This window comes from Coregonus clupeaformis, chromosome 11 (assembly GCF_020615455.1).
Source record: "Coregonus clupeaformis isolate EN_2021a chromosome 11, ASM2061545v1, whole genome shotgun sequence".
Taxonomy (NCBI): Eukaryota; Metazoa; Chordata; class Actinopteri; order Salmoniformes; family Salmonidae; genus Coregonus; species Coregonus clupeaformis.
In genome coordinates, this window is record NC_059202.1 from 14,143,256 (window position 1) to 14,170,531 (window position 27,276).

Genomic DNA, 27,276 nt, shown 5'->3' on the forward strand with positions numbered 1-27,276 from the left:
TTTTCCAAATAGTAAACAAACATGCACCATTCCGCAGGTTCAGGGTTAAAGGGCGGGATAATCCATGGTTTTCTTCTGAGCTGTCTTGTATTATTCACGACCGTAATCTAGCCTGGGCTAAAGCAAGGAAATCTTGTTCCGATGCTGATTGGCTTATTTTTAGGCAGTTAAGAAACAAGTGTTCTTTTCTTCTCAGGAAGGCCAAGTCTGAATATTTTATGTCTGTTACCACTGATAACCTGAATGACCCTAGAAAGTTTTGGAATGCTATTAAGTCTATGTCTGGTAACAGTAATGTTAATGAATTACCGTCATGTGTTTTGAAGGACTCTGTTGCTATATATGACAAAACTGAAATGCTGAATTGTTTCAATGAGCACTTTGTATCATCTGGTAGGCTGTTTGATTCAGTGTCCTCTGTCTCTGTACAACCCTGTGTGGATGAACCAGTGTCCTCTGTCTCTGTACAACCCTGTGTGGATGAACCAGTGAGAGCTGGTCAAACTTTTAGTTTTCTGCCATTCTCAGTGCAGGTGGTACATAAAGCCCTGAAATCCTTAGATCAAAGAAAGCCTGCAGGTCCTGATCTTTTGGATCCCTGCTTTTTAAATCTGGCAGCTGATTTCATAGCTGAACCACTTACATATCTGTTCAATCTAACCCTGGAATGTAATGAAATTCCAAAGATCTGGAAATCAGCATTTGTCCTACCACTTTTAAAAGGGGGAGATCCAACTCTTTTAAATAATTATAGGCCAATCTCAAAGCTGTCACCCCTGGTGAAAATACTTGAAACCCTTGTAAGTGAACAGCTAAAAGAGTTTTTATTTACTAACTCTATTTTTTCAATGTATCAATCGGGCTTCAGGAAGAAGCATAGCACAATTACAGCAGCCATGAAGGTTTTAAATGATATCACTGAAGCCCTTGACAAAAAACAGCACTGTGTCTCACTTTTTATTGATCTCTCTGAGGCTTTTGATACAGTTGATCATGCTATACTAAGGCAGAGATTGTTGAGTGTAGGTCTGTCGGAGCATGCAGTTGCATGGTTTGCTAACTATCTGTCTGATAGAACTCAGTGCACTCAATTTGATGGGCTTATGTCTGTTAAATTGTCTGTCCTGAATGGTGTGCCCCAGGGCTCTGTACTTGGTCCTCTCTTATTCACTATTTATATTAATGATTTAGACAAAAATGTCCAAAATGCACAACTTCATTTTTATGCTGATGATACTGTTATTTACTGTTGTGCCTCATCTCTTACAAAAGCTTTCCAGAACTTGCAAACTGCTTTTTATACTGTTCAACATACCTTGTGTCAATTGAAGCTTATCCTCAATACTGACAAAACTAAACTAATGGTGTTTTCTAATGCAAGAAATAGACCTCTGAACCTTTCACCTGTTACTACCTGTCAGGGCAAGGAGATTGAGGTTGTAACCTCATATAAATATCTTGGAATTCTAATTGATGACGGCCTCTCTTTTAAATTGCATATTCAACAACTTACAAAAAAATTGAAGCTGAAATTGGGATTTTATTTTAGGAATAAGGCCTGTTTTTCTTTTGAAGCCAGAAGGAGGCTAGTATCAGCTACATTTATGCCTTTACTAGACTATGGGGATATTTTATATATGAATGCTTCCGCTCAGTGTTTGAGATCAATTGACACTCTTTATCATGGTACTTTGAGATTTATTTTAAACTGCAAAACCCTTACGCACCACTGTACTTTGTATACCAGGGTTGGCTGGCCTTCTCTAGTCACTCGTAGGCTCAGTCACTGGTATACTTTTATTTACAAAGCCATTTTGGGTTTTCTACCTTTTTATTTGGGCATTTTTATTGTTCAGAAATGTGGTGGGTACTCTCTTCGTTCACTGGACTTTATCCTGCTAACTGTTCCAAATGTCCGAACTGAATTTGGTAAAAGGTATTTTATGTACTCTGCGCCATCGTCTTGGAACACCTTACAAAATAATTTTAAACTGGAAGAACTTGTCCCGATTGGTGTTTTTAAATCTCTGATGAAGGATTTTGAGGCTGATTCCCTGACCTGTCAATGTTTTTAATTTGCTGTTTTTGATATTGTTATACTCTTGTGAATTCATGAATGGTTTTTACTAGATTACTTGTAGTTTTTCATGTTGTCTGTCTGTAATTTTTTGTAATGACTTGGTGCTGCCTATCTTGGCCAGGACGCTCTTGAAAAAGAGATTTTAAATCTCAATGAGCCCTTCCTGGTTAAATAAAGGTTAAATTAAAAAATTAAAAAATAAAGCAACTTTGTATTTGTAGCTGACTTTGTTCTGAAGTTATCGCAGTCACAGAGAGATGGATAAACCATGTGATTCTATGTTTAGCGGAGATCTTCTGTGTATAAAGTGACACGGGATGGCAAAAAAGCATCTAACGACGCACTTACAGTGCCTTGCAAAAGTATTCATCCCCCTTGGCGTTTTTCCTATTTTGTTGCATTACAACCTGTAATTTAAATATATTTTTATTTGGATTTCATGTAATGGACATACACAAAATAGTCCAAATTGGTGAAGTGAAATGAAAACAAGAACTTGTTTAAAAAAATCTAAAAAATTAATAACGGAAAAGTGGTGCGTGCATATGTATTCACCCCCTTTGCTATGAAGCCCCTAAATAAGATCTGGTGCAACCAATTACCTTCAGAAGTCACATAATTAGTTAAATAAAGTCCACCTGTGTGCAATCTAAGTGTCACATGATCTGTCACATGATCTCAGTATATATACACCTGTTCTGAAAGGCCCCAGAGTCTGCAACACCACTAAGCAAGGGGCACCACCAAGCAAGCAGCACTATGAAGACCAAGGAGCTCTCCAAACAGGTCAGGGACAAAGTTGTGGAGAAGTAGGCCTCCTGTAGCTCAGTTGTTAGAGCATGGTGCTTGCAACGCCAGGGTTGTGGGTTCGATTCCAACGGGGGGCCAGAATAAAAGAAACAAATGTATGCACTCACTAACTGTAAGTCGTTGTGGATAAGACCGTCTGCTAAATGACGTAAATGTAAAAGTACAGATCAGAGTTGGGTTATAAAAAAATATCCGAAACTTTGAACATCCCACAAAGCACCATTAAATCCATTATTAAAAAAATGGAAAGAATATGGCACCACAACAAACCTGCCAAGAGAGGGCCACCCACCAAAACTCATGGACCAGGCAAGGAGGGCATTAATCAGAGAGGCAACAAAGAGACCAAAGATAACGCTGAAGGAGCTACAAAGTATCTGTCCATAGGACCACTTTAAGCCGTACACTCCGCAGAGCTGGGCTTTACAGAAGAGTGGCCAGAAAAAAGCCATTACTTAAAGAAAAAAATAAGCAAACACGTTTGGTGTTCGCCAAAAGGCATGTGGGAGACTCCCCAAACATATAGAAGAAGGTACTCTGGTCAGATGAGACTAAAATTGAGCTTTTTGGCCATCAAGGAAAACGCTATATCTGGCGCAAACCCAACACCTCTCATCACCCCGAGAACACCATCCCCACAGTGAAGCATGGTGGTGTCACGGATTCAGCCGAGGCTGTTCCTCCTCCTTGCTCGGGCAGGCTTCCGCGTTCGTCGTCCCTGGAGTACTAGCTGCTGCCGATCGATGTTTCGGTGTTTGTCTTGTTTAGTCTTTATTGTGTACACCTGTTTCCCATTATGTTTGATTGTGTATTGTGCGTTATTGTTTTGATCTTTGCGGCAGTTGCCCTTGTGTGCGGGTTTTGTTATTTTCCCTCGCTGTTCGAGGTTGCCAGTGTACTTTGTTTTGTTGCACTGTATCTAGTAAAAGTTCTGCCAGTAGCTCGGTGTCCTGCTCTTGACTTCGCCTACCGCATATACGTCGCCCTGACAGAATAACGCACCCATTAGACATGGAGTCAGCAGGAGCGGCGGTGCCAGCTGGATCAATAGAAGAGCGCGTAGAACAACAAGCGGCTATGATCCAGGCTCTCGGCACCGCCATGGAACAGGTGGTGAAAACCGTGGAGCGATGGGAAAGAAGAAGTTGGTCTACACCTCCTCCGACGATACCACCACCATCAGCTAGGCCCATCGCTTCATCTCCGGGGTCCAGTGGGATTCGGCTCTCGCTCCCGAGGGCTTATGATGGCACAGCTGCCGGGTGTCAGGGTTTCCTGCTCCAGGTGGAACTCTACCTGGCAACCATCCACCCGGCGCCCTCGGGATACAAGAGCGTGTCCGCCCTCATCTCCTGTCTGTCCGGCAAGGCGCTGGAGTGGGCCAACGCCGAGTGGGGGGGAATAGACGCCGACACAGTCAACTATGCAGAGTTCACCCGCCGCTTCAGGGCAGTATTCGATCATCCACCAGAGGGTAAGGCGGCGGGTGAACGTCTATTCCACCTTCGACAGGGGAGGAGGAGCGCGCAGGAGTTCGCACTGGACTTCCGGACACTGGCTGCCAACGCGGGATGGAATGAGAGGGCCCTCATCGACCACTACAGATGTAGCCTGAGGGAGGACGTGCGTCGGGAATTGGCCTGCAGGGACACCAACCTAACCTTCGATCAACTGGTGGACATGTCGATTCGCCTGGACACCCTGTTGGCTACCCGCGGACGTCCGGACTCGGGGCCATCCATTCCATCCCCCAGCACTTCCGAGCCGACCCTGATGGAGCTCGGAGGTGCTGGTTGTAGGAGAGAGACCAGGAGAGAGGCCGTCCCCTGCACCAACTGTGGCCGCAGAGGACACACTGCTGGTCGGTGCTGGGGAGGGTCTCCTCGGAATCGAGGCAGTAGGCCACGCACTGATTAATCATTCCAGGTGAGTAGGCGCCCAACTCACCCAGAGCTCTCTGTTGCGCATATGTGTATTAAAGTTGTGTTTCCCGAGGTTTCTCCTCATTCCCAGCATAAGGCGCTAGTCGATTCAGGCGCAGCTGGGAATTTTATCGACCGCCATTTCACCCATAAGTTAGGGATTCCTATAGTTCCAGTGGAGGTGCCCTTCCCTATCCATGCCCTAGATAGTCACCCTTTGGGGTCTGGGTTGATTAGGGAGGTCACGGCGCCGCTCAGGATGAAAATGCAGGAGGTCCATGAGGAGATAATTTGGTTGTATTTGATTGACTCTCCTGCGTTTCCCGTGGTGTTGGGGCTTCCCTGGTTGACGTCTCATGACCCCAACATTTCATGGCAACAGAGGGCTCTCAAGGGATGGTCTGATCAGTGTATCGGGAGGTGTGTGGGTGTTTCCGTAGGGGCCACGACGGTGGAAAGTCCGAACCAAGTTCCCACCATGCACATTCCACCTGAATATGCCGATTTGGCTCTCGCCTTCTGTAAAAAGAAGGCGACTCAATTACCACCCCATCGACAGGGGGATTGTGCGATAAACCTCAAAGTAGGCGCTGCGCTTCCACGTAGCCATGTGTATCCTCTGTCTCAGGAGGAGACGGCGGCTATGGAAACATATGTCGCCGAATCGCTGAGACAGGGTTACATACGGCCGTCCACTTCCCCAGCGTCCTCGAGTTTCTTTTTTGTGAAGAAGAAAGATGGGGGTTTACGCCCGTGTATTGACTACCGTGGTCTCAATCAGATCACCATCAAATATAGCTATCCACTCCCTCTGATTGCTAGTATGACGGAGTCATTACATGGGGCGCGATTCTTCACAAAATTGGATCTCAGGAGCGCGTACAACCTGGTGCGCATTAGGGAGGGAGATGAGTGGAAGACAGCATTCAGTACCACCTCGGGTCACTATGAGTACCTCGTCATGCCATACGGGTTAATGAATGCTCCTTCAGTCTTCCAATCGTTTGTGGATGAGATTTTCCGGGACTTACATGGACAGGGTGTAGTGGTGTATATTGATGATATTCTAATATATTCCGCTACCCGCGCAGAGCATGTGTCCCTGGTTCGTCGGCTGCTTGGTAGACTGTTGGAGCATGACCTGTATGCAAAGGCGGAGAAATGTCTGTTCTTCCAGGAATCCATCTCCTTCCTGGGACACCGGTTGTCCGCGTCAGGGGTGGAGATGGAGATTGACCGTGTTTCAGCCGTGCGCAATTGGCCGACTCCCTCCACGGTGAAGGAGGTGCAGCGGTTTTTGGGTTTTGCCAATTACTACCGGAGGTTTATCCGGGGCTTTGGGCAGGTAGCAGCTCCCATTACCTCTCTGCTAAAGGGGGGTCCGGTGCGTCTGCAGTGGTCGGCTGAGGCGGACAGAGATTTTGGGCATCTGAAGGACCTGTTTACCTCGGCTCCGGTGCTGGCTCATCCGGATCCTTCTTTGGCGTTCCAAGTTGAGGTGGATGCGTCCGAGGCTGGGATCGGTGCTGTACTGTCTCAGTGCTCGGGTACGCCACCTAAACTCCGCCCCTGTGCTTTCTTTTCTAAGAAGCTCAGTCCGGCGGAGCGCAATTATGATGTGGGGGACAGGGAGCTGTTGGCTGTGGTGCAAGCCCTGAAGGTGTGGAGGCACACCCTTTTCTCATTTTGACTGACCATCGTAACCTGGAGTACATCCGGGCGGCGAGGAGGCTGAACCCTCGCCAGGCTAGGTGGGCTATGTTTTTCACCCGATTTGTGTTTACGCTCACCTATAGACCAGGGTCACAGAACGCTAAGGCAGACGCCCTGTCCTGACTATATGACACAGAGGAGAGGTCCATTTAGCCTATTCCCATACTTCCGGAGTCTTGTCTGGTGGCACCAGTGGTATGGGAGGTTGATGCGGACATCGAGCGGGCGTTACTTACCGATCCTACTCCCCCACAGTGTCCAGAGGGTCGGAAGTACGTGCCGCTCGAGGTTCGTGATCGATTAATATATTGGGCTCACATGTCACTTTCCTCTGGCCATCCTGGTATTGGACGGACAGCGCACTGCCTTAGTGGAAAGTACTGGTGGCCCACTTTGGCTAAGGACGTGAGGGTTTACGTTTCCTCCTGCTCGGTGTGTGCTCAGTGTAAGGCGCCTAGACACCTACCCAGAGGGAAATTACAACCCCTACCCGTTCCACAACGACCGTGGTCTCACCTCTCGGTGGATTTCGTCACGGACCTTCCCTCCTCCCAGGGGAATAAGACAATCTTGGTCGTTGTGGATCGGTTTTCAAAGGCCTGCCGTCTCATTCCTATGCCAGGTCTCCCTACAGCCCTACAAACTGCTGACGCCCTGTTTACGCACGTCTTCCGGCACTACAGGGTACCTGAGGATATAGTGTCTGATTGGGGTCCCCAGTTCACCTCTAGAGTCTGGAGGGCGTTTATGGAACGCCTGGGGGTCTCGATTAGCCTTACCTCAGGGTTTCACCCCGAGAGTAACGGGCAGGTGGAGAGAGTGAACCAGGATGTGGGTAGGTTTCTGAGGTCCTATTGCCAGGACCGGCAGGGGGAATTGCCAGGACTGGTCGGAATATGTCCCCTGGGCAGAAATCGCCCAAAACTCACTTCGCCACTCCTCAACTAACCTTACACCTTTTCAGTGTGTGCTAGGTTATCAGCCGGTCCTGGCACCTTGGCATCAGAGCCAGATCGAGGCCCCTGCGGTGGACGAGTGGTTTCGGCGCTCGGAGGAGACCTGGAACGCTGCGCATGTCCATCTACAGCGAGCGATCAGACGGCAAAAAGCGAGCGCCGATCGCCACCGCAGTGAGGCTCCGTGTTAGGCCTACTGCTGCTAGGTAGCTCTCTCTCTCTGCTCTCCCCTCCCCTCTGTCTGTTCTTGATTGCAGGAGTGAAGTCTGGTGTGCGGGAGTCAGGGTTCCAGCTGCAGCTCATTCACCATAATCACCTCAGCCTTAAAGACCCGGTCAAACTTGCCACTCATCGTCAGATCATAGTCAAGACGACCATATTATTGGAACCTGACTCCTGCCTCCGCTTCACTCTTGCCACCACCATCCTGCTTTCCACTACTGGACCTTCCTTTTGGACTCACCACGGACACTAGGACGTTACGGTACCACTCCTGCTCAGAACCTGGATCTGTTACCCTCCCTGTAGACCTGGACTTGCTCTTCCCCTATTTTTGGAAACCTGGACAATTGAACTTTGTAAATAAACCTGTTAAACCTTCTCTGGCTCGGTGTAGTTGTCTGCATTTGGGTTCATATCCAGTTAAATCGTGACAGTATGATCTGACCAACATGAACCCAGCAGACAGTAGCTCGGATACCACCCCAGAGTGCACTCAAATTCGGACTGCCATAGCCAATCAGGGCATTTTACTTGGCCAACATGATACTTTGTTTAAGACTATTTCTGAGAACAGTCAGATGCTGCTTAATCAGGTTCAATTACTCACCAATCAAGTGTCTGCCCTTACTACCCAAGTTAATAATGCACCCCTCGTTCATGGCATACAAACTGCTCCTTCTCCTGCTCCGCCTGTTTTTCCTGCTCCTCCAGCCCAGATCAGAGAGCCTTTTGTTCCTGCTCCAGAGCGCTATGACGGGAACATGGGAACCTGTGGTGATTTTTTGACTCAATGCTCGTTAGAGTTTGAACAACAGCCCCTCATCTACGCCTCAGAAAGAGCCCGTATTGCCTACCTTATCAACTCTACTAGCGGTTTCGCTCGTTCCTGGGGATCCGAGGTCTGGGAGAGTCAGTCGGACATTTGCAACGCTTACGTTGCCTTCACCACTGAGATGAGGAAGGTTTTCGACCACCCCGTACGGGGCAAGGAGGCTGCTAAACGGTTGTTTTCTCTTCGGCAGGGGTCTCGCAGTGTGGCGGAGATGGCAGTGGAGTTTCGGACTTTAGCGGCAGTGAGTGGTTGGAATGACGAGGCATTACAAGGAGTGTTCATTAATGCTTTGTCTGAGACTTTGAAAGATGAATTGGTGTCATATGATGAATCGCCTACGCTGGATAATCTTATTTCACTCACCATCAGGTTGGATAATCGGATTCGGGGAGCGCCGCCGGGAGAGGAGTGTTAGTTCCAAGCAACCTGTCTGTCGTCAACCAACTCCTCCCCGCCTCTTCCCTACGGAGAAGGCCGAGTCTTCCCGAGTCGATACTAGGAGCACTGAACCCGAAGCAATGGAGGTGGGTCGTGCACGGTTGTCCTCAGAGGAGCGTGCACGTCGTATTCAGGCTCGGGTCTGCCTGTATTGTGGAGAAGCTGGTCATTTCGTTCCTTCCTGCCCAGTTCGTCCGGGGAAAAGGGCCGGCTCATCATTAATGGGAGAAGTTTTGGTGAGCCGAGCAGCGGATTCTTCCTCTTCTCCCCGCATTCTGCTCCAGGCATCCCTCCAGTGGCAGTCCCAGAATTTCCCTGTTAGTGCGCTGGTTGACTCTGGTGCCGATGAAAGCTTTTTGGATCGAGAGTTGGCTCAACAAATGGATTTAGAGACTGTTCCTATGGACCGTCCGCTGCAGGCTAAGGGTCTAAGTGGACAATTGTTGACCCGTATTACTCATCAGACTGTTCCTGTTTGTCTCAGAGTGTCGGGTAATCATCAGGAGAACATTCAATTTCACATAATTGACTGCCCACAGACCCCCCTGGTCCTTGGTATCCCCTGGCTCATAAGACACAATCCACACATTGATTGGGTGACAGGTAAAATTGTTTCATGGAGCACATTTTGTCATGTGAACTGTTTGTGTTCTGCTCAGACCCCTGCCAGCACTGTGCCTCAACCTCCACTGGAGTCCATGGATCTCTCTGCTGTCCCTGACGTGTATCATGACCTGGCATCCGTTTTCTGCAAACACAGAGCTACTTCTCTTCCTCCTCACCGGCCATACGACTGCGACATTGACCTCCAGCCAGGAGCCCCTCTCCCTAACAGTCGCCTGTACAATCTCTCCCGCCCGGAGACGGAGGCTATGGAGAACTACATTCGGGACTCCTTGGCGGCAGGTATTATTCGTCCTTCCTCGTCACCTGTAGGAGCGGGATTATTTTTTGTTGGAAAGAAGGATAAGACCCTCAGACCCTGTATTGATTTCCGTGGACTTAACAACATCACCATTAAGAACAAATATTATCTGCCTTTAATTAATTCTGCTTTTCCCCTCCTTCATGGTGCGACTATCTTTACGAAACTGGATCTACGAAATGCGTATCACCTGGTGCGCATTCGTAAAGGTGATGAATGGAAGACTGCCTTCAACACACCCTTGGGACATTTTGAGTATCTGGTTATGCCTTTTGGTTTGTCTAATGCCCCTGCTGTTTTCCAGGCACTAGTGAATGATGTCCTTCGGGACATGTTGAATCGTTTTGTTTTTGTCTATCTGGATGATATCCTGATTTTCTCAGAGTCCTCCCAGGAACATGAACTGCATGTGCGCCAGGTGTTGCAAAGGTTGTTGGAGAACAAACTATTTGTGAAGATGGAGAAATGTGAATTTCATGTGTCTGAAACCTCTTTTTTGGGTTACATAATAGCTCAGGGGGGAGTTGCGGATGGACCCAGCCAAGATCTCTGCTGTCACGGACTGGCCAGCCCCCTCCACCCGCAAACAACTTCAACGATTCCTGGGGTTTGCGAACTTCTACAGGAGGTTCATCAAGGACTACAGCCGCATTGCTGCGCCACTCACCGCTCTCACCTCCATCTCACTACCGTTCGCTTGGAATGAAGGGGCCGAATCAGCGTTCGAAGAGCTGAAACATCGCTTCGCCTCGGCTCCCATTCTGATGCAGCCTGACCCCGACCGCCAGTTTGTCGTGGAGGTGGATGCATCCGACACTGGGGTAGGTGCGGTGTTGTCACAACGTTCACCTGAAGATAACAAACTGCATCCCTGTGCTTTTCTTTCACGGAAACTTTCTCAGGCAGAGAGGAATTATGATGTGGGCAATCGTGAACTGCTCGCCGTTAAGATGGCTCTCGAGGAGTGGCGGCATTGGTTGGAGGGGGCGGAACAACCCTTCATCGTCTGGACGGATCATAAAAATCTTGCTTACATCCAGTCAGCGAAGCAGCTCAATCCCCGTCAAGCCAGGTGGGCACAATTTTTTGGGAGATTCAATTTTTCTCTGTCTTACCGTCCTGGGTCACGCAACGTCAAGCCTGACGCCCTGTCTCGTGTTCATTCTGCTGTTGATACTGGTAGTAACCCTGAACCCATCTTGCCTCCTACCTGCAGTATTGCTGCCATTACATGTGACATCGAAGGGATTGTTAGACAGGCTCAACATCTACAAGCTGACCCTGGGAGCGTTCCTCCTAACCGGTTGTTTGTCCCTGAGTCTGTTCGCTCCCAGGTACTTCAGTGGGCTCACTCGTCTCCCCTTACCTGTCACCCTGGAGTTACTCGGACCCTTGAATTTTTGCGACGGAAGTTCTGGTGGCCCAGGATGGAGACGGACACTCGAGCCTTCATTGCTGCTTGTACGGTATGTGCACGAAGTAAGAACTCCACCCAGGCCAGCGCTGGTCATCTACGACCTCTGCCAATACCCAGCCGGCCCTGGTCCCACATTGCATTGGATTTTGTCACTGGACTTCCCCCCTCGTCTGGAAAGACTGTCATTCTTACTGTGATTGATCGTTTTTCTAAGTTTGCTCATTTTTTGGCCCTACCTAAACTGCCCACTGCCAGAGAAATGGCTGATATTTTGGTTGAACATGTGTTCCGCTCTCATGGTCTACCCACTGATATTGTCTCTGACAGGGGTCCCCAGTTTGTCTCCCAGGTATGGAAAGCTTTCTGTAAAGCTTTGGGCATCACATCCAGCCTGTCCTCTGGATATCACCCCCAGACCAACGGGCAAGCCGAGAGAGCGAACCAGGAGATGGAGACCGCTCTCCGCTCTGTCACAGGGTCTAACCCTGGGTCATGGAGCTCCATGCTCCCCTGGGTGGAATATGCTCATAACACCTTGACTAACGCTTCCTCTGGTTTGTCTCCCTTTCTGTGTGCTCTGGGTTATCAACCTCCCCTGTTCCCTTCTCAAGAGAGGGAACTGGCGGTACCCTCGGTGCAGTCCCACATGCGCCGCTGCTTCAAAATAATAATATGCCATTTAGCAGACGCTTTTATCCAAAGCGACTTACAGTCATGCGTGCATACATTTTTGTGTATGGGTGGTCCCGGGGATCGAACCCACTACCTTGGCGTTGCAAGCGCCGTGCTCTACCAGCTGAGCTACAGAGGACCACAAGGTCCTTCAAGGTCTGGAGGAAGGCCAGGGTAGCTCTGTCCCGAGCTTCGTCGTACATGCAGAGGCAAGCCAACCGTCACCGGTCCCAGGCTCCCGGTTACTCTCCTGGTCAAGAGGTATGGCTTAAGTCACGTGATCTTCCATTGAAAGTGGAATCTAAGAAGATGGCGCCGCGTTTTATAGGACCGTTCAAAATACTGTCTATTGTTAACCCCTGCGCGGTTAAACTACAGCTTCCTGCCTCCCTACGGGTTCATTCCACTTTTCATGTGTCCCAGATTAAGCCTGTGTCTGTTAGCCCTCTGTGCCCGCCCTCTCGTCCCCCTCCTCCGCCCAGGATCGTGGGTGGGGGTCCTGTCTACACTGTCCGGCGACTTCTGGATGTTCGCCGCCGGGGTCGTGGTTTCCAGTACCTGGTGGATTGGGAGGGTTATGGTCCTGAGGAACGTTCCTGGGTTCCCAGGAGCTTCATTGTGGATCCTGCTCTGGTCCGTGATTTTCATAGGTTACATCCTGATAAACCCTGTCGGCCGCCGGGTGGCGTCCGTAGAGGGGGGGTACTGTTAGGCCTACTGCTGCTAGGTAGCTCTCTCTCTGCTCTCCCCCTCCCCTCTGTCTGTTCTTGATTGCAGGAGTGAAGTCTGGTGTGCGGGAGTCAGGGTTCCAGCTGCAGCTCATTCACCATAATCACCTCAGCCTTAAAGACCCGGTCAAACTTGCCACTCATCGTCAGATCATAGTCAAGACGACCATATTATTGGAACCTGACTCCTGCCACCACCATCCCTTTTGGACTCACCACGGACACTAGGACGTTACGGTACCACTCCTGCTCAGAACCTGGATCTGTTACCCTCCCTGTAGACCTGGACTTGCTCTTCCCCTATTTTTGGAAACCTGGACAATTGAACTTTGTAAATAAACCTGTTAAACCTTCTCTGGCTCGGTGTAGTTGTCTGCATTTGGGTTCATATCCAGTTAAATCGTGACACTCCGGTGTATGCACCGGGAGATCGGGTATGGCTCTCGACCCGAAACATGCCCCTTCGTCTGCCCTGCCGGAAGCTGGGTCGGCGGTTTGTGGGGCCATTCAAAGTCCTGAGGAGATTGAACGAGGTATGTTATAGGTTACAACTGCCCATTAATTACCGCATTAACCCCTCGTTCTCCTCATGCTGGTAGTAGCTGGTCCACTCCAGGAGAGTGAGGTACGAGAGGCCCCTCCGCCCCCACTGGACATCGAGGGGGCTCCGGCGTACTCAGTCCGTTCCATCTTGGATTCGAGGAGTCGGAAGGGGGGCCTGCAGTATCTCGTGGAGTGGGAGGGGTACGGTCCAGAGGAACGGTGCTGGGTCCCTAGGAGGGACATCCTAGATCCCTCCATGTTGAGGGATTTCCACCGGAGTCATCCGACTCGCCCTGCTCCGCGTCCTCCTGGCCGTCCCCGAGGCCGGGGTCGGCGCACGGCTGGGGCCGCGCGTCAAGGGGGGGGTACTGTCACGGATTCAGCCGAGGCTGCTCCTCCTCCTTGCTCGGGCAGGCTTCGGCGTTCGTCGTCCCCGGAGTACTAGCTGCTGCCGATCGATGTTTCGGTGTTTGTCTTGTTTAGTCTTTATTGTGTACACCTGTTTCCCATTATGTTTGATTGTGTTCCCTTTAATACCCTCTGTGTCTCATTGTGCATTGTGCGTTATTGTTTTTGTCTTTGCAGCAGTTGCCCTTGTGTGCGGGTTTTGTTATTTTCCCTCGCTGTTCGAGGTTGCCAGTGTACTTTGTTTTGTTGCACTGTATCTAGTAAAAGTTCTGCCAGTAGCTCGGTGTCCTGCTCTTGACTTCGCCTACCGCATACACGTCGCCCTGACAGGTGGTGGCAGCATCATGCTGTGGGGATGTTTTTCATCGGCAGGGACTGGGAAACTGGTCAGAATTGAAGGAATGGTGGATGGCGCTAAATACAGAGTTTTCAGCAGCCACTAACATAATTGCAAAAGGGTTTTCTAATGATCAATTAGCCTTTTAAAATGATAAACTTGGATTAGCAAACACAACGTGCCATTGGAACACAGGACTGATGGTTGCTGATAATGGGCCTGTGTACGCCTATGTAGATATTCCATTAAAAATCAGCTGTTTCCAGCTACAATAGCCATCTACAACATTAACAATGTCTACACTGTATTTCTGATCAATTTTATGTTATTTTAATGGACAAAAAAAATTGCTTTTCTTTCGAAACCCCAAACCTTTGAACGGTAGTGTGTATATATATATATATATATATATATATATATATATATATATATATATATATATACTGTATATCATGAGGCTGTATGTATCTTTACATATAGGCCTATTGTAAATGTGTATCATTGTAGTGTCATCATCTCTATTGCAAAAAGAAATGCACATACACAACTTTAAGCTACATACACTATATATGCAAAAGTATGTGGACACCCCTTCAATTTAGTGGATTCGGCTAGTTCAGCCACACCTGTTGCTGACAGGTGTATAAAATTGAGCACACAACCATGCAATCTCCATAGACAAACATTGGCAGTAGAATGGCTTACTGAAGAGCAAAGTGACTTTCAACATGGCACCGTCATAGGATGCCATCTTTCCAACAAGTCAGTAAGTGTTTCTAATACATGGTTTTAACATGGTATTACATATGTAACATACTATTTAATGGACAATATACAGTAACTAATACTATAATGTGAAGATAGACTGTTAGTTTAAAACTCAACCTTCTTGGAAACCTGTTTTGAGGAGCTGTGTGGATTCTAGTATTCACACTGGTGCTGTATTTCTGACTAATGTTGTTGGTCGTAGTAGCCTTGTTGCTTCAGTAAATGCCCCATGGAACTTATGGTTAGAAGCCCTGTATACATCTGCCTGCAAAATGTGCAAACATTTTAGTCATTTAGCAGACGCTCTTATCCAGAGCAACTTACAGGAGTGATTAGGGTTAGGTGCCTTGCTCAAGGGTACATCTACAGACTTTTCACCTAGTCAGCTCGGGGAATCGAACTAGCAACCTTTACAATAATGGCCCAACGCTTTTAACTGCTAGGCTACCTGCCACCCATAATGTTATTTAATGTCATGTAACATAATCTGTCTGAGTTTTAAACTTCCCATTTGTGAGCCAACTGTGGATACACTCTGCTAAAACGGTAACCCGCTCATCAGCACATCTTGTTGTAATGAGACAGGATCGAGACATAGGATCGAGACAGAGTGATTAACTGCTCTGTGGCAGGGACTCACGTGACCACAGAGGTTAGTTACAGTCAATGTTAGCTGACCTGTTTTAAACACACATGACTGGTGTGTAGTGGTCCTCTGTAGCTCAGCTGGTAGAGCACGGCGCTTGTAACGCCAAGGTAGTGGGTTCGATCCCCGGGACCCCCCATACACAAAAAAATGTATGCACGCACGACTGTAAGTCGCTTTGGATAAAAGCGTCTGCTAAATGGCATATTATTATTATTATTATAGTGTACTCTCTGAATGGAACGAAATGTACAAACAACTCGGAATAGGGCCCGGAGAAAGAGAACGGCCTTACTACATAAAAAAAATATATGTTTTATTGTCACATACAGATAGGTGCAGTGAAATGTGACCTTTCGGTTACCTGCCCATCGCTCTAACCTCTAGGCTACCTGCCGCACATACCAACGCACACACCAACCCAGCATTTCCCAAACTTGGTCCTCGGGACCCCAAGGGGTGCATGTTTTATTTTTTGCCCTAACACTACACAACTGATTCAAATTATCAAAGCTTGATGATTAGTTGATTATTTGAATCAGCTGTGTAGTGCTAGGGCAACCAACCACAACCAACCACTATTTTTAATTTAATTTGTTTAACCTTTTACCCCTTTTTTCTCCCCAATTGGTAGTTACAGTCTTGTCCCATCACTGCAACTCCCATACAGACTCGGGAGAGGTGAAGGTCGAGAGCCATGCATCCTCCGAAATACAACCCTGCCAAGCCACACTGCTTCTTGAAACATTGCTCGCTTAACCCGGAAGCCAGCCGCACCAATGTGTCAGAGGGAACACAGTAAAACTGGCGACCGTGTCAGCGTGCATGCGCCCGGCCTGCCACAGGAGTCGCTAGAGTGCGATGGGACAAGGACATCCCGGCTGGCCAAACCCTCCCCTAACCCGGACGACGCTGTGCCAATTGTGCGCCGCCTCATGGGCCTCCCGGTCGCGGCCTGCTGCGACACAGCCCGGGATCGAACCCGGGTCTGTAGTGACGCCTCAAGCACTGCGATGCAGTGCCATAGACTGCTGTGCCCCTCGGGAGGCCCCAACCACTATTGTTACAGTATACTTTTCAGTATCCCAGCATAAACCATTTGCAATGAGAAGAGCCTACAGCTAGTTTATTCAATATAATTGAATGTGGAAAATTATATTATTGGATGAAGTTCGAAAAGGCAATGCAGTTCTTTCTTCTTTTTGTAAGTACATTTTCTTCACTGGTTTGCGTCAATCAATAAAATATTTTACAACTTTAACATGTTCAAATTTAAACTGTATGTTAAATATATGATAAATCTGTCCACTTACAGGGAGCTTATATCTTATAACTATTTTCCCATCTCTGACTCCTGTTACTCTTAGTGTGAGCAGAAATACACCACAGAAAGGGAGAGATGATTTAAAGTAGTGTAGCTGTTTTCACAGTGGTGAAAACAGCTCCGCAGACGTGATCACACAACACAAGGATTTCCCATCTGTCATTTCACCAGGGTGTTGCTGAGGACCGACTGCATTAATTCACGCCTCAGTGTTAACCAGAAAACATATCACAATTCTGTTTGTCGCCCATTGGCCAGTATATTGTCCCACAGTGTTTTCATCTCCCCTTGCCATTTCACCCCCTATCTCCCTCCCACCTCCCCCTCATTTCCCTCCCACGTCACCCACCATCTCCCTCCCTCCCCTTACTTGGCCATAACCAGGGCTGTCATCAGGATGCAGGGGCTGTCTTGGGGACCACACAGAGTAATTATTATTAAGAGAAGATGACATGTGAACACCCCTCCTGCATGCTAAGAGATTGCAGCAGAGGCAGACTGGTGACTGGTGGTCGTTCTCTTGGAGTGCCTAGCGAAGGCTAACTCAGCTCCCCTGCTGCTCAGACTCAAAGTCCTTGGCTGGAAGGGCAAGAGGAAATAGAAAGAGGCTGTTCTCATAATCAGCTGAGGCCATGCTGGGTGTTCCATTGCAAAACCTGTGTGTGTTCATAGCGGGCAGCCATGGTAAGACGCGCAAAACGCATTACAATATGGTGTTAAACAGATAGGGACATCAGAGTTAATTTGGTACGTTGATGTTTTACTTACTGGGGCTTGCTCATGTTGCTGTATTGTTTCTGTGAATGGATGTCAACACGATTGTTACTCCTGATTTCAGCAGAGAGTAGAGACTTAGCTCATACCACACCTGTGGAGAAAGGTTAGAAAACAAGGAAGTTATTCATAGTCTCTCCATAACTATTCACATTCTGACAACAGCGCATTAAGCACATCTCATGTATGAACACTTGTTCATTATACTTTAAACTATTTAACATTTGTTTTGAATGTCATGTTCATTAACTGTTTTATGAATTAACCTAAAACAAAGAAGATTGTCCATATAAATTCAAGATGAAATAATCTATATTCATCCGAATAGCATGAAAACAATCAATGAATATGAACATAAACATTCTTCTACAGTATATGCCCTGCTCTGTGAGTCCTCTGGTAGTGACAGATTTAACTCTGCACCAGGGGCTCAAAAACATCACATCACTTGAATAACAAGTAAGGCAGGATGAGAGCTTATTTTTTTGCCATAGGAAATAGAACCATTGAAGAGTTCATTTAAATTACAATCCATTCCAGCAGCTTCCACAGAGTACACACGAGAGAAGAGCAACCAGGTACATAGGCTTCACCCAAACAGAATCACAATCCGCTAGTCTTTGAAAAGGGATATCGCTGCACAGACAGCTGCATTCCCCACATTGCAGGTATAAACTGAAGCTCAATGTGCTAGTGCCTCACTTTTAAAAAGTCTGATGAAGTTGTCAGCAGCAATATAAACACATATCAGTAAGCAGCATGGGCTGTAGAGGTCGTTTACTCAAAGCATCAACCATTTAAATGCTGGGCGGAGAGGAGAGGTTCATTTGCAGAGTGTTGTAAGAAGTCAGGGCAAAGGAAAAACCTTCAGACACATGAGCTGATGTGATGAGGAGTCAGTATTTGGACCTATAGCAGAACAGAATGTAATACAGCACAGGTCATTCAAGGGCTAGAGTGTAATATTGCATCACTGCCCAAGAAAAAACTGGCACGTATAGGAAATATGGTCACAGCACAGGCAATGTGGTGGAAAGGTTGTTATTGCTGTGCAGAAAAGACAGTGAGTGAAATAGAAAGCATTGGAGTTGCTGTATGAAAGCATTGGAGTTGCTGTTCTTATTTTTAAAGAAATCAGTCAATCCCAGTTCCTGGATGTGGCCATAGGTCAAGGACTGGACTTGACAACCCATCAGACAAGGTAGTTATTTAAGGTAAGCGCTCAGGAAATAGGTAGAATATATATTGAATAAAACATCCACCAATTCCAAGACTTTAGTAAATACTTACACTACTCTATACTGATCATCAAAATAAAATATCTCTCTATCAGGCTGTAAATGAATTGTTGCCAGATATCCATGTTGTTCTCCAACATACAGTAGCTCTTGTATTCCCCCATAAAGGCATTAATTACTTGATTTTCAAACGGTGTGCACAGGTTATGACATACATCAAGGCAACCATTTCATATCATCCAATCCCTTCACTTCCCAATATTCTCAGTTACAGCCTTCTGTCTACATTTCAGTATCCACCTCCTCAGTCAGAACCCAATATATATCCTACATTCGATGTTCCGCCAACAAACACAGGGTTCTACCTCAAAGACTTGACAACATTGATCCCTGCTAAACATATAAAGGCTATTATGTCTCCATGATTCTTCACACACAAGGCTTTGGACAGCTTTCTACAATGACTGTTATTCTGGTTCAAAGCACGTGGAACAACAGATATATAGGTTGCTACTACACAGAAGCTACTATAAATAGTAGGCTATATTATATGTTTTTCTGATAATTTAGCATACCAATCAATAGTGCAATAAAAAAAAATACAGCACGGAATAAGACAATTATTGTGGCCATTGAGACGCCAATAAAGAAAGACGGAAGGAATGGATGAAGCAGGGGAAGTCACAGGCGGGAAGTATCAAAATAATTAATAAATATGCTATTCTGACAAATAAACATACCTTTTAAGCTCTACATTGTTGAAAGTATGGTCGTGACTCCCATGCCCTCCTAATGTTGATGGTAATGTATCCCTTGTCGATGATCAGTGTGAGCGAGGCTCGGTTCTTGCTGTGTGTAGGCTGATGCTATCCTCTCCAGATTTGCATTGGCCAAGCACCCGTGCTGCTGCTTAGAATACAGGGCACAATGAAAAAGCCTGATCCTTACTGCAAGCATCATCCTTCCCGAAGATGCTATTAAAATGTCCACCACTATTCACATATTCAGATAATGACATCTTTGTAACGGAAGGAGGGCATTCTAGTGAACAAATCGCGCCTGCTCACATGGTTTCCCCATGATCACGTTAGGGTCTCCAAGTGCCCAGTATAGGTTCATGACCAGGAACTGTCCAGGTGCTGAAATTGTGATCTTGCGTCATCCACAGATGCGAGGCAACAAACTATATCTCACAATGAAATGTGAGATCAAAATCCGAAATAATTGACGTTATGGCAGTCATAAAGAGCTTTTTCATGCCACCCACCCCCAGCAGCATCATCAGTGTTCCTCGCGATAACATCGCAGTGATAGCAGGACAACATACAGTTCCAGTTCCTGAATGGTCAAAGGCTACTTTGACGCATGTCACTGGTAGTTCCATGAAATGAGTTACTTTTGCGTCCCTTTGATATTTTAAGTAGAAATTGTGCACCACTATTGAAGTGAATAAAAAAACGGTTATATTAAATGAAGTGCCCTTTAATATAGACCACATGGATAATTTAAAAAAATCAGATTTTTAATATGAATGAAGGCTTGCAAAAGTGCCAAAATGCAGCATTTTGACATGCCCCTCCATCAACCCTGCCTCACTTCAAGGAAGATTCTAACCCACGTAGACCCCTTTTCTGCAGTCAAATAACCTAGTGGCCCAATGGGTGGAATGTTATTAATATTTTTCAGAATTTCATAAATAAACATTATTTAAAACAAACTGCCGAAAATCTGGTGTTTCTATGTCAAACAGTTTTGTTATATTTCAGTCTTCTGTGATGTATATAAGTGTAATATTGGGATGCACACTCAAAATTGAAAACATTTCAACTCTACATCTGACATGGTACAGGTGTCTTCTTTTTTTAAGCCCATAACCATGTGTGTGAGGTGTATACTTTTGTTTCAAAGTAGATTTGTTTAAGACTACCAAGAAACGATCTGTGTGGCCCACTGCAGTAAAATGTTAATCCCCAAATTTCACCACGTTTCACCATCACTGTAAAGTCCTAGGTATTTTGTTGCTTTGACAAAGTCATTTCTGGAGATTATCTATTTCATGTGATTAGTGATTCATTTAAGTCTGTCCCTCATTTTAAGGTCAACCCTATTATGAGAACTGGACTCTCGTTATAATATGCTGAAATTATTCATTTTTTAAAATCAAAATAAATATTGAACATCTAATAGTGTTTTGAGGTGGAACACTGAGCATGTTGAGCATAACACTTCAACCCTGTTACCCATAGACAGACAAGCTAGAAATGTTTTAACAATAAAAAAAAATCAGTTGCCACTCCCTGTTGCACACAACAAGCTTCCATTCCCTTTGTCACAAGGGGATATACAGTGGCTTCGGAAAGTATTCAGACCCCTTGACTTTTTCCACATTTTGTTAGGTAACAGCCTTATTCTAAAAAAAAAGATTCAATCAATCTACAGTCGTGGTCAAAAGTTTTGAGAATGACACAAATATTGGTCTTCACAAAGTTCGCTGCTTCAGTGTTACGAGATATTTTTGTCAGATGTTACTATGGTATACTGAAGTATAATTACAAGCATTCCATAAGTGTCAAAGGCTTTTATTGACAATTACATTAAGTTTATGCAAAGAGTCAATATTTGCGGTGTTGACTCTTCATTTTCAAGACCTCTGCAATCCGCCCTGGCATGCTGTCAATTAACTTCTGGGCCACATCCTGACTAATGGCAGCCCATTCTTGCATAATCAATGCTTGGAGTTTGTCAGAATTTGTGGGTTTGTTTGTCCACCCGCCTCTTGAGGATTGAGCACAAGTTCTCAATGGGATTAAGGTCTGAGGAGTTTCCTGGCCATGGACCCAAAATGTCAATGTTTTGTTCCCCGAGCCACTTAGTTATCACTTTTGCCTTATGGCAAGGTGCTCCATCATGCTGGAAAAGGCAATGTTCGTCACCAAACTGTTCTTGGATGGTTGGGAGAAGTTGCTCTCGGAGGATGTGTTGGTACCATTCTTTATTCATGGCTGTGTTCTTAGGCAAAATTGAGAGTGAGCCCACTCCCTTGGCAGAGAAGCAACCCCACACATGAATGGTCTCAGGATGCTTTACTGTTGGCATGATGCAGGACTGATGGTAGCACTCACCTTGTCTTCTCCGGACAAGGTGTTTTCCGGATGCCCCAAACAATTGGAAAGGGGATTCATCAGAGAAAATGACTTTACCCCAGTCCTCAGCAGTCCAATCGCTGTACATTTTGCAGAATATCAGTCTGTCCCTGATGTTTTTCCTGGAGAGAAGTGGCTTCTTTGCTGCCCTTCTTGACACCAGGCCATCCTCCAAAAGTCTTCGCCTCACTGTGCGTGCAGATGCACTCACACCTGCCTGCTGCCATTCCTGAGCAAGCTCTGCACTGGTGGTGCCCCGATCCTGCAGCTGAATTAACTTTAGGAGATGGTCCTGGCGCTTGCTGGACTTTCTTGGGCGCCCTGACGCCTTCTTCCCAACAATTGAACCTCTCTCCTTGAAGTTCTTGATGATCCGATAAATGGTTGATTTAGGTGCAATCTTACTAACAGCAATATCCTTGCCTGTGAATCCCTTTTTGTGCAAAGCAATGATGACGGCACGTGTTGTAGGTAACCATGGTTAACAGAGGAAGAACAGATTTCAAGCACTACCCTCCTTTTAAAGCTTCCAGTCTGTTATTCTAACTCAATCAGCATGACAGAGTGATCTCCAGCCTTGTCCTCGTCAACACTCTCACCTGTGTTAACGATATAATCACTGACATGATGGCAGCTGGTCCTTTTGTGGCAGGGCTGAAATGCAGTGGAAATGTTTTTTTTGGGATTAAGTTCATTTTCATGGCAAAGAGGGTGTTACGAACCCCGTGGCTTTAAAAGTCTAGGGTGGATGAAAAAGAGACCCGTAACATAACTCATGCAAATTAGAATCGTGACATGGAAACAGTGAGAACAAAAATACACCGACAACCATAAATTACCGTCAAACACAAAAAGGTTTATTGTGAACACACGGTAAAGGTTTGGGAAAAAGGGCTGAGCAGGACCCAAGGAATGAAACAATAATGTTAAAAAAAACTAAACTGATCTTGCCTGCCTCAAGAACCGCTAAGCTACTGCTAACCATACACAAATTACAGTGGGTGGTCCGCTCAGGTCTAACTAGTGTTTTTAGACAATGTTCTTCCTACGGGTAATGTATGCCCAAGGGCAACTTGCTAAATCCCCCTTTTCCCAGAAACACACAACATAGATACCATACAGAGTAACCAGCAAATGAGTGAGTACACAAAAAACAGGACACCACAGTATCCATACTCACATACAAAAATAGTATCTTTCAACAAACACAACTGACTGGCTTTTAAAACAATGGGAGGTGTGAGTGAAAAACCAGAAACAGGTGGTGCAATGCAGAGGAATGTCCACTGATTGGTCCACCTCAGCAATCAGCAAACAAACGGATGTCGGACAGGTGGGACACCCCAACGACCACCAATCAGGAACACAAAAGACACCTGTGATTAGGGCAGAAGGAGAGGAAAAACACAAAAACACATACAGGATACCTGTATCCATAACAGAGGGACTTTGCAATTAATTGAAATGTATCTGATCACTCTTCATGACATTCTGGAGTATATGCAAATTGCCATCATCAAAACTGAGGCAGCAGACTTTGTGAAAATTAGTATTTGTGTCATTCTCAAAACTTATGACCACGACTGTACACACGATACCCCATAATCACAAAGCAAAAACTGGTTTTTAGAAATTGTCTTAATTTCTATTTTAAAAAAACAGAAATATCACATTTACATAAGTATTCAGACCCTTTACTCAGTATTTTGTTGAAGGACCTTTGGCAGCGATTACAGCCTCGAGTCTTCTTGGGTATGACGATACATGCTTGGCACACCTGCAATTGGGGAGTTTCTCCCATTCTTCTCTGCAGATCCTCTCAAGCTCTGTCAGGTTGGATGGGGAGCGTTGCTGCACAACTATTTTCAGGTCTCTTCAGAGATGTTAGATCGGGTTCAAGTCCGGGCTCTGGCTGGGCCACTCAAGGACATTCAGAGACTTGTCCCGAAGCCACTCCTGCATTGTCTTAGCTGTGTTCTGAGAGTCATTGTCCTGTTGGAAGGTGAACCTTCACCCCAGTCTGAGGTCCCGAGCGCTCTGGAGCAGGTTTTCATCAAGGATCTCTCTGTACTTTGCTCCGTTCATCTTTGCCTCAATCCTGACTAGTCTCCCAATCCCTGCCGCTGAAAAACATCCCCACAGCATGATGCTGCCACCACCATGCTTCACTGTAGGGATGGTGCTAGGTTTCCTTCAGACGTGACGCTTGGCATTCAGGCCAAAGAGTTTAATCTTGGTTTCATCAGACCAGAGAATCTTGTTTCTCATGGTCTGAGAGTCCCCTTTAGGTGCCTTTTGGCAAACTCCAAGATCGCTGTCATGTGGCTTTTACTGAGGAGTGTCTTCCGTCTGGCCACTCTACCATAAAGGCCTGATTGGTGGAGTGCTGCAGAGATGGTTGTCCTTCTGGAAGGTTCTCCAATCTCCACAGAGGAACTCTAGAGCTCTGTCAGAGTGACCATCAGGTTCTTGGTCACCTCCCTGACAAAGGCCCTTACTCAGTTTTGCCGGGTGGCCAGCTCTAGGAAGAGTCTTGGTGGTTCCAAACTTCTTCCATTTAAGAATGATGGAGGCCACTGTGTTCTTGGGGATTTTCAATGCTGCAGAATCTGTACCTCGACACAATCCTGTCTCGGAGCTCTACGGACAATTCCTTTGACCTCATGGCTTGGTTTTTGCTCTGACATGCACTGTCAACCTTATATAGATAGGTGTGTGCCTTTCCAAATCATGTCCAATCTATTTAATTTACCACAAGTGGACTCCAATCAAGTTGTAGAAACATCTCAAGGATGATTATCTCTTTTCATAGCAAAGAGTCTGAATACTTATGTAAATAAGGTATTTCAGTTTTTTATTTTTTATTAATTTGCTAAAATTTCTAAAAACCTGTTTTTGCTTTGTCATTATGGGGTATTGTGTGAAGGTTGATGAGGATTTTTATTTATTTAATCCGTTTTAGAATAAGGCTGTAACGTAACAAAATGTGGAAAAACGGAAGGGGTCTGAATGCTTTCCGAATGCATGTAAATATTTTCTGAATATTCTTGAAATGTTCTGAGCACCTCCAAGACAAGGTAAAATGTGTATTGCGTGAACATCAATGGAATATTATGTTAAACCTAAAACAAATATGCTATCAACGTCGTAAAAACTGACTATTTTAATTCTCACAACATTAAGGGAATTTCCTGTGCAAGTTAACTTAACCTCTTAAGGATCTGACCCTTTTTTTAAAATTTTGCCTAAAATGACTGCTCTAACTGCCTGTAGCTCAGGACCTGAAGCAAGGATATGCATATTCTTGATACCATTTGAAAGGAAACACTTTGCAGTTTGTGGAAATGTGAAATGAATGTAGGAGAATAATACACATTAGATCTGGTAAAAGATAATACAAACAAAAAAACATGCGTTTTCTATCATTTTTTTGTTCCATCATCTTTGAAATGCAAGAGAAAGGCCACAATATAATATTGCAGTTCAAGCACAATGTAGATTTTGGCCACTAGATGGCAGCGGTGTGTGTGCAAAGTTTCAGATTGATCAAGTGAAGCATTGCAATACTGGACTGTCTGGCCAAATGTGCCGAATTGGTCAATTGATACATTTTCAAGTACATAACTATAGAGAACATACAAAAATGATATGGTAATACAAAATGTACATATACACACTCCTAGGAATGTGAAACATGATGGATCATTAGCGTATACACTAACTTTCACACATCTAGATGGCCGGGCGGGGTGGGTGTGGAGCCAGAGCCAGCAGGGGTTCAAACTGTAGAACCCAGTTCCTACATTTGAATATAAAAATGGATTTTATCAAACAAAACTATGCTACATTTTTATCTCTGGGACCCTTAGGATGACAAATCAGAGCAAGATTACTGAATGTAAGTACATTATTTACCTTCAGAGGTGAATGTATCAAACCAGTTGCCGTGATAATTTTTGTTGTTGTTGTGCACTCTCCTCAAACAATAGCATGGTATTTTTTCACTGTAATAGCTACTGTAAATTGGATAGTGCAGTTAGATTAACAATAATTTAAGCTTTCTGCCCATTTAAGACATGTCTATGTCCTGGAAAGTTTGCTGTTACTTACAACAGTCATGCTATTCACATTAGGGCACGTTAGCTCAACCGTCCCGTATACGGGACACCGATCCCGTAGAGGTTAAACATTGTATGATTGTCATCACAACTGGGCATATTTTGTGTTTTGGAAACCTATCTTTTGTAATGTACCCACAATGTTCCCACAACCTAATTACATGTTCTGGGAACCTTAAAATAACTCAGAAAGGTTGTTTCGTCAACATTCTTGCAACATCAAAGGAATGTTTTGTGCACCCTGATACAAACATTGTCTGAATGCCAGTACAACTGGACAGTTATTGCGTTTTGGGAACATACAATATCTCTTGTCATGTCCCCACAATGTTACCACAACCTAATTAAACATTCTGGGAACCTTTAAAGAACAGAAAAACATTTGTTCTGGGAACGTTCTTATAACATCAGGGGAATGTTTTTTGTACCCTAAAATAAACATTGTAGAATGATCTGCACAACTGGACAGTTTTGGTGTTTTGGGAACATATCGTTTGTGATGTCCCCACAATGTTCCCTCCAGACTGTTTCCACAACCTAATGAAACTTTCTGGGAACCTTTAAAGAACAGACAAAATGTGTTCTGGGAACGTTCTTGTAATATCAAGTGAATGTTTTTTGCACCCTAAAAGAAACATTGTAGAATCATCTGCACAACTGGACAGTTTTTGTGTTTTGGGAACATATATTTTGTGATGTCCCCACAATGTTCCCACCAGACTGTTCCCACAACTTAATGTAACATTCTGTGAATTTTTAAAGAAAGAAAGCGGACATCTAATTAGCATAATAACAACATCCCCATCAAAATCCATCTGTTTAAGCTAGAGATATCTGTTTTGGGCTGCATCTCAATCCACCACATCCGCCAATGACGGCCTTACACATCTGCGGTGGAAGGTGGCCGAGCTACAGCGGTGTTGTCAGACCATGAGACATCCCGAAAAACGGTCTTCTCACAAAAACGTCTGTAGCGTCCGAACGGTTTCACGACTTGATGGAAAGATGAGACTTTCACGAACACGATGGTTTTCTCCATTTTGCTCTACGACCCCCCACAAGCCTCACAAGACTCGTCTGAAGGTAGCCCGGTACCAGTTAAAAAAATATGGAAGTACATATGGAAGTAGTTTAGTGCCAACTTTTTGTTGTTAAATATGGGGAAAAAAAGATATATAATAATTTCCTGATCTTTCTTATATCTCTCAGATATAGGACAGACACTTTAAAACAAACGTCCTTTTGACTATCTGTTTTTCCAT

General features: G+C 45.5%; 1 protein-coding gene across 1 annotated transcript in view; it reads right to left on the minus strand.

Moving 5' to 3' along the window:
* LOC121576613 (transmembrane protein 266-like) overlaps positions 1 to 20,055 on the minus strand; it is an 89,315-nt gene extending 69,260 nt beyond the window's left edge. The window contains 2 exon segments of the mRNA XM_041889881.2: positions 17,510 to 17,609; positions 19,494 to 20,055. Of these exon segments, the coding sequence (XP_041745815.2) occupies positions 17,510 to 17,523 (14 nt within the window). The 5' untranslated portion in view covers positions 17,524 to 17,609; positions 19,494 to 20,055.
* Positions 20,056 to 27,276: the final 7,221 nt, after the last annotated feature.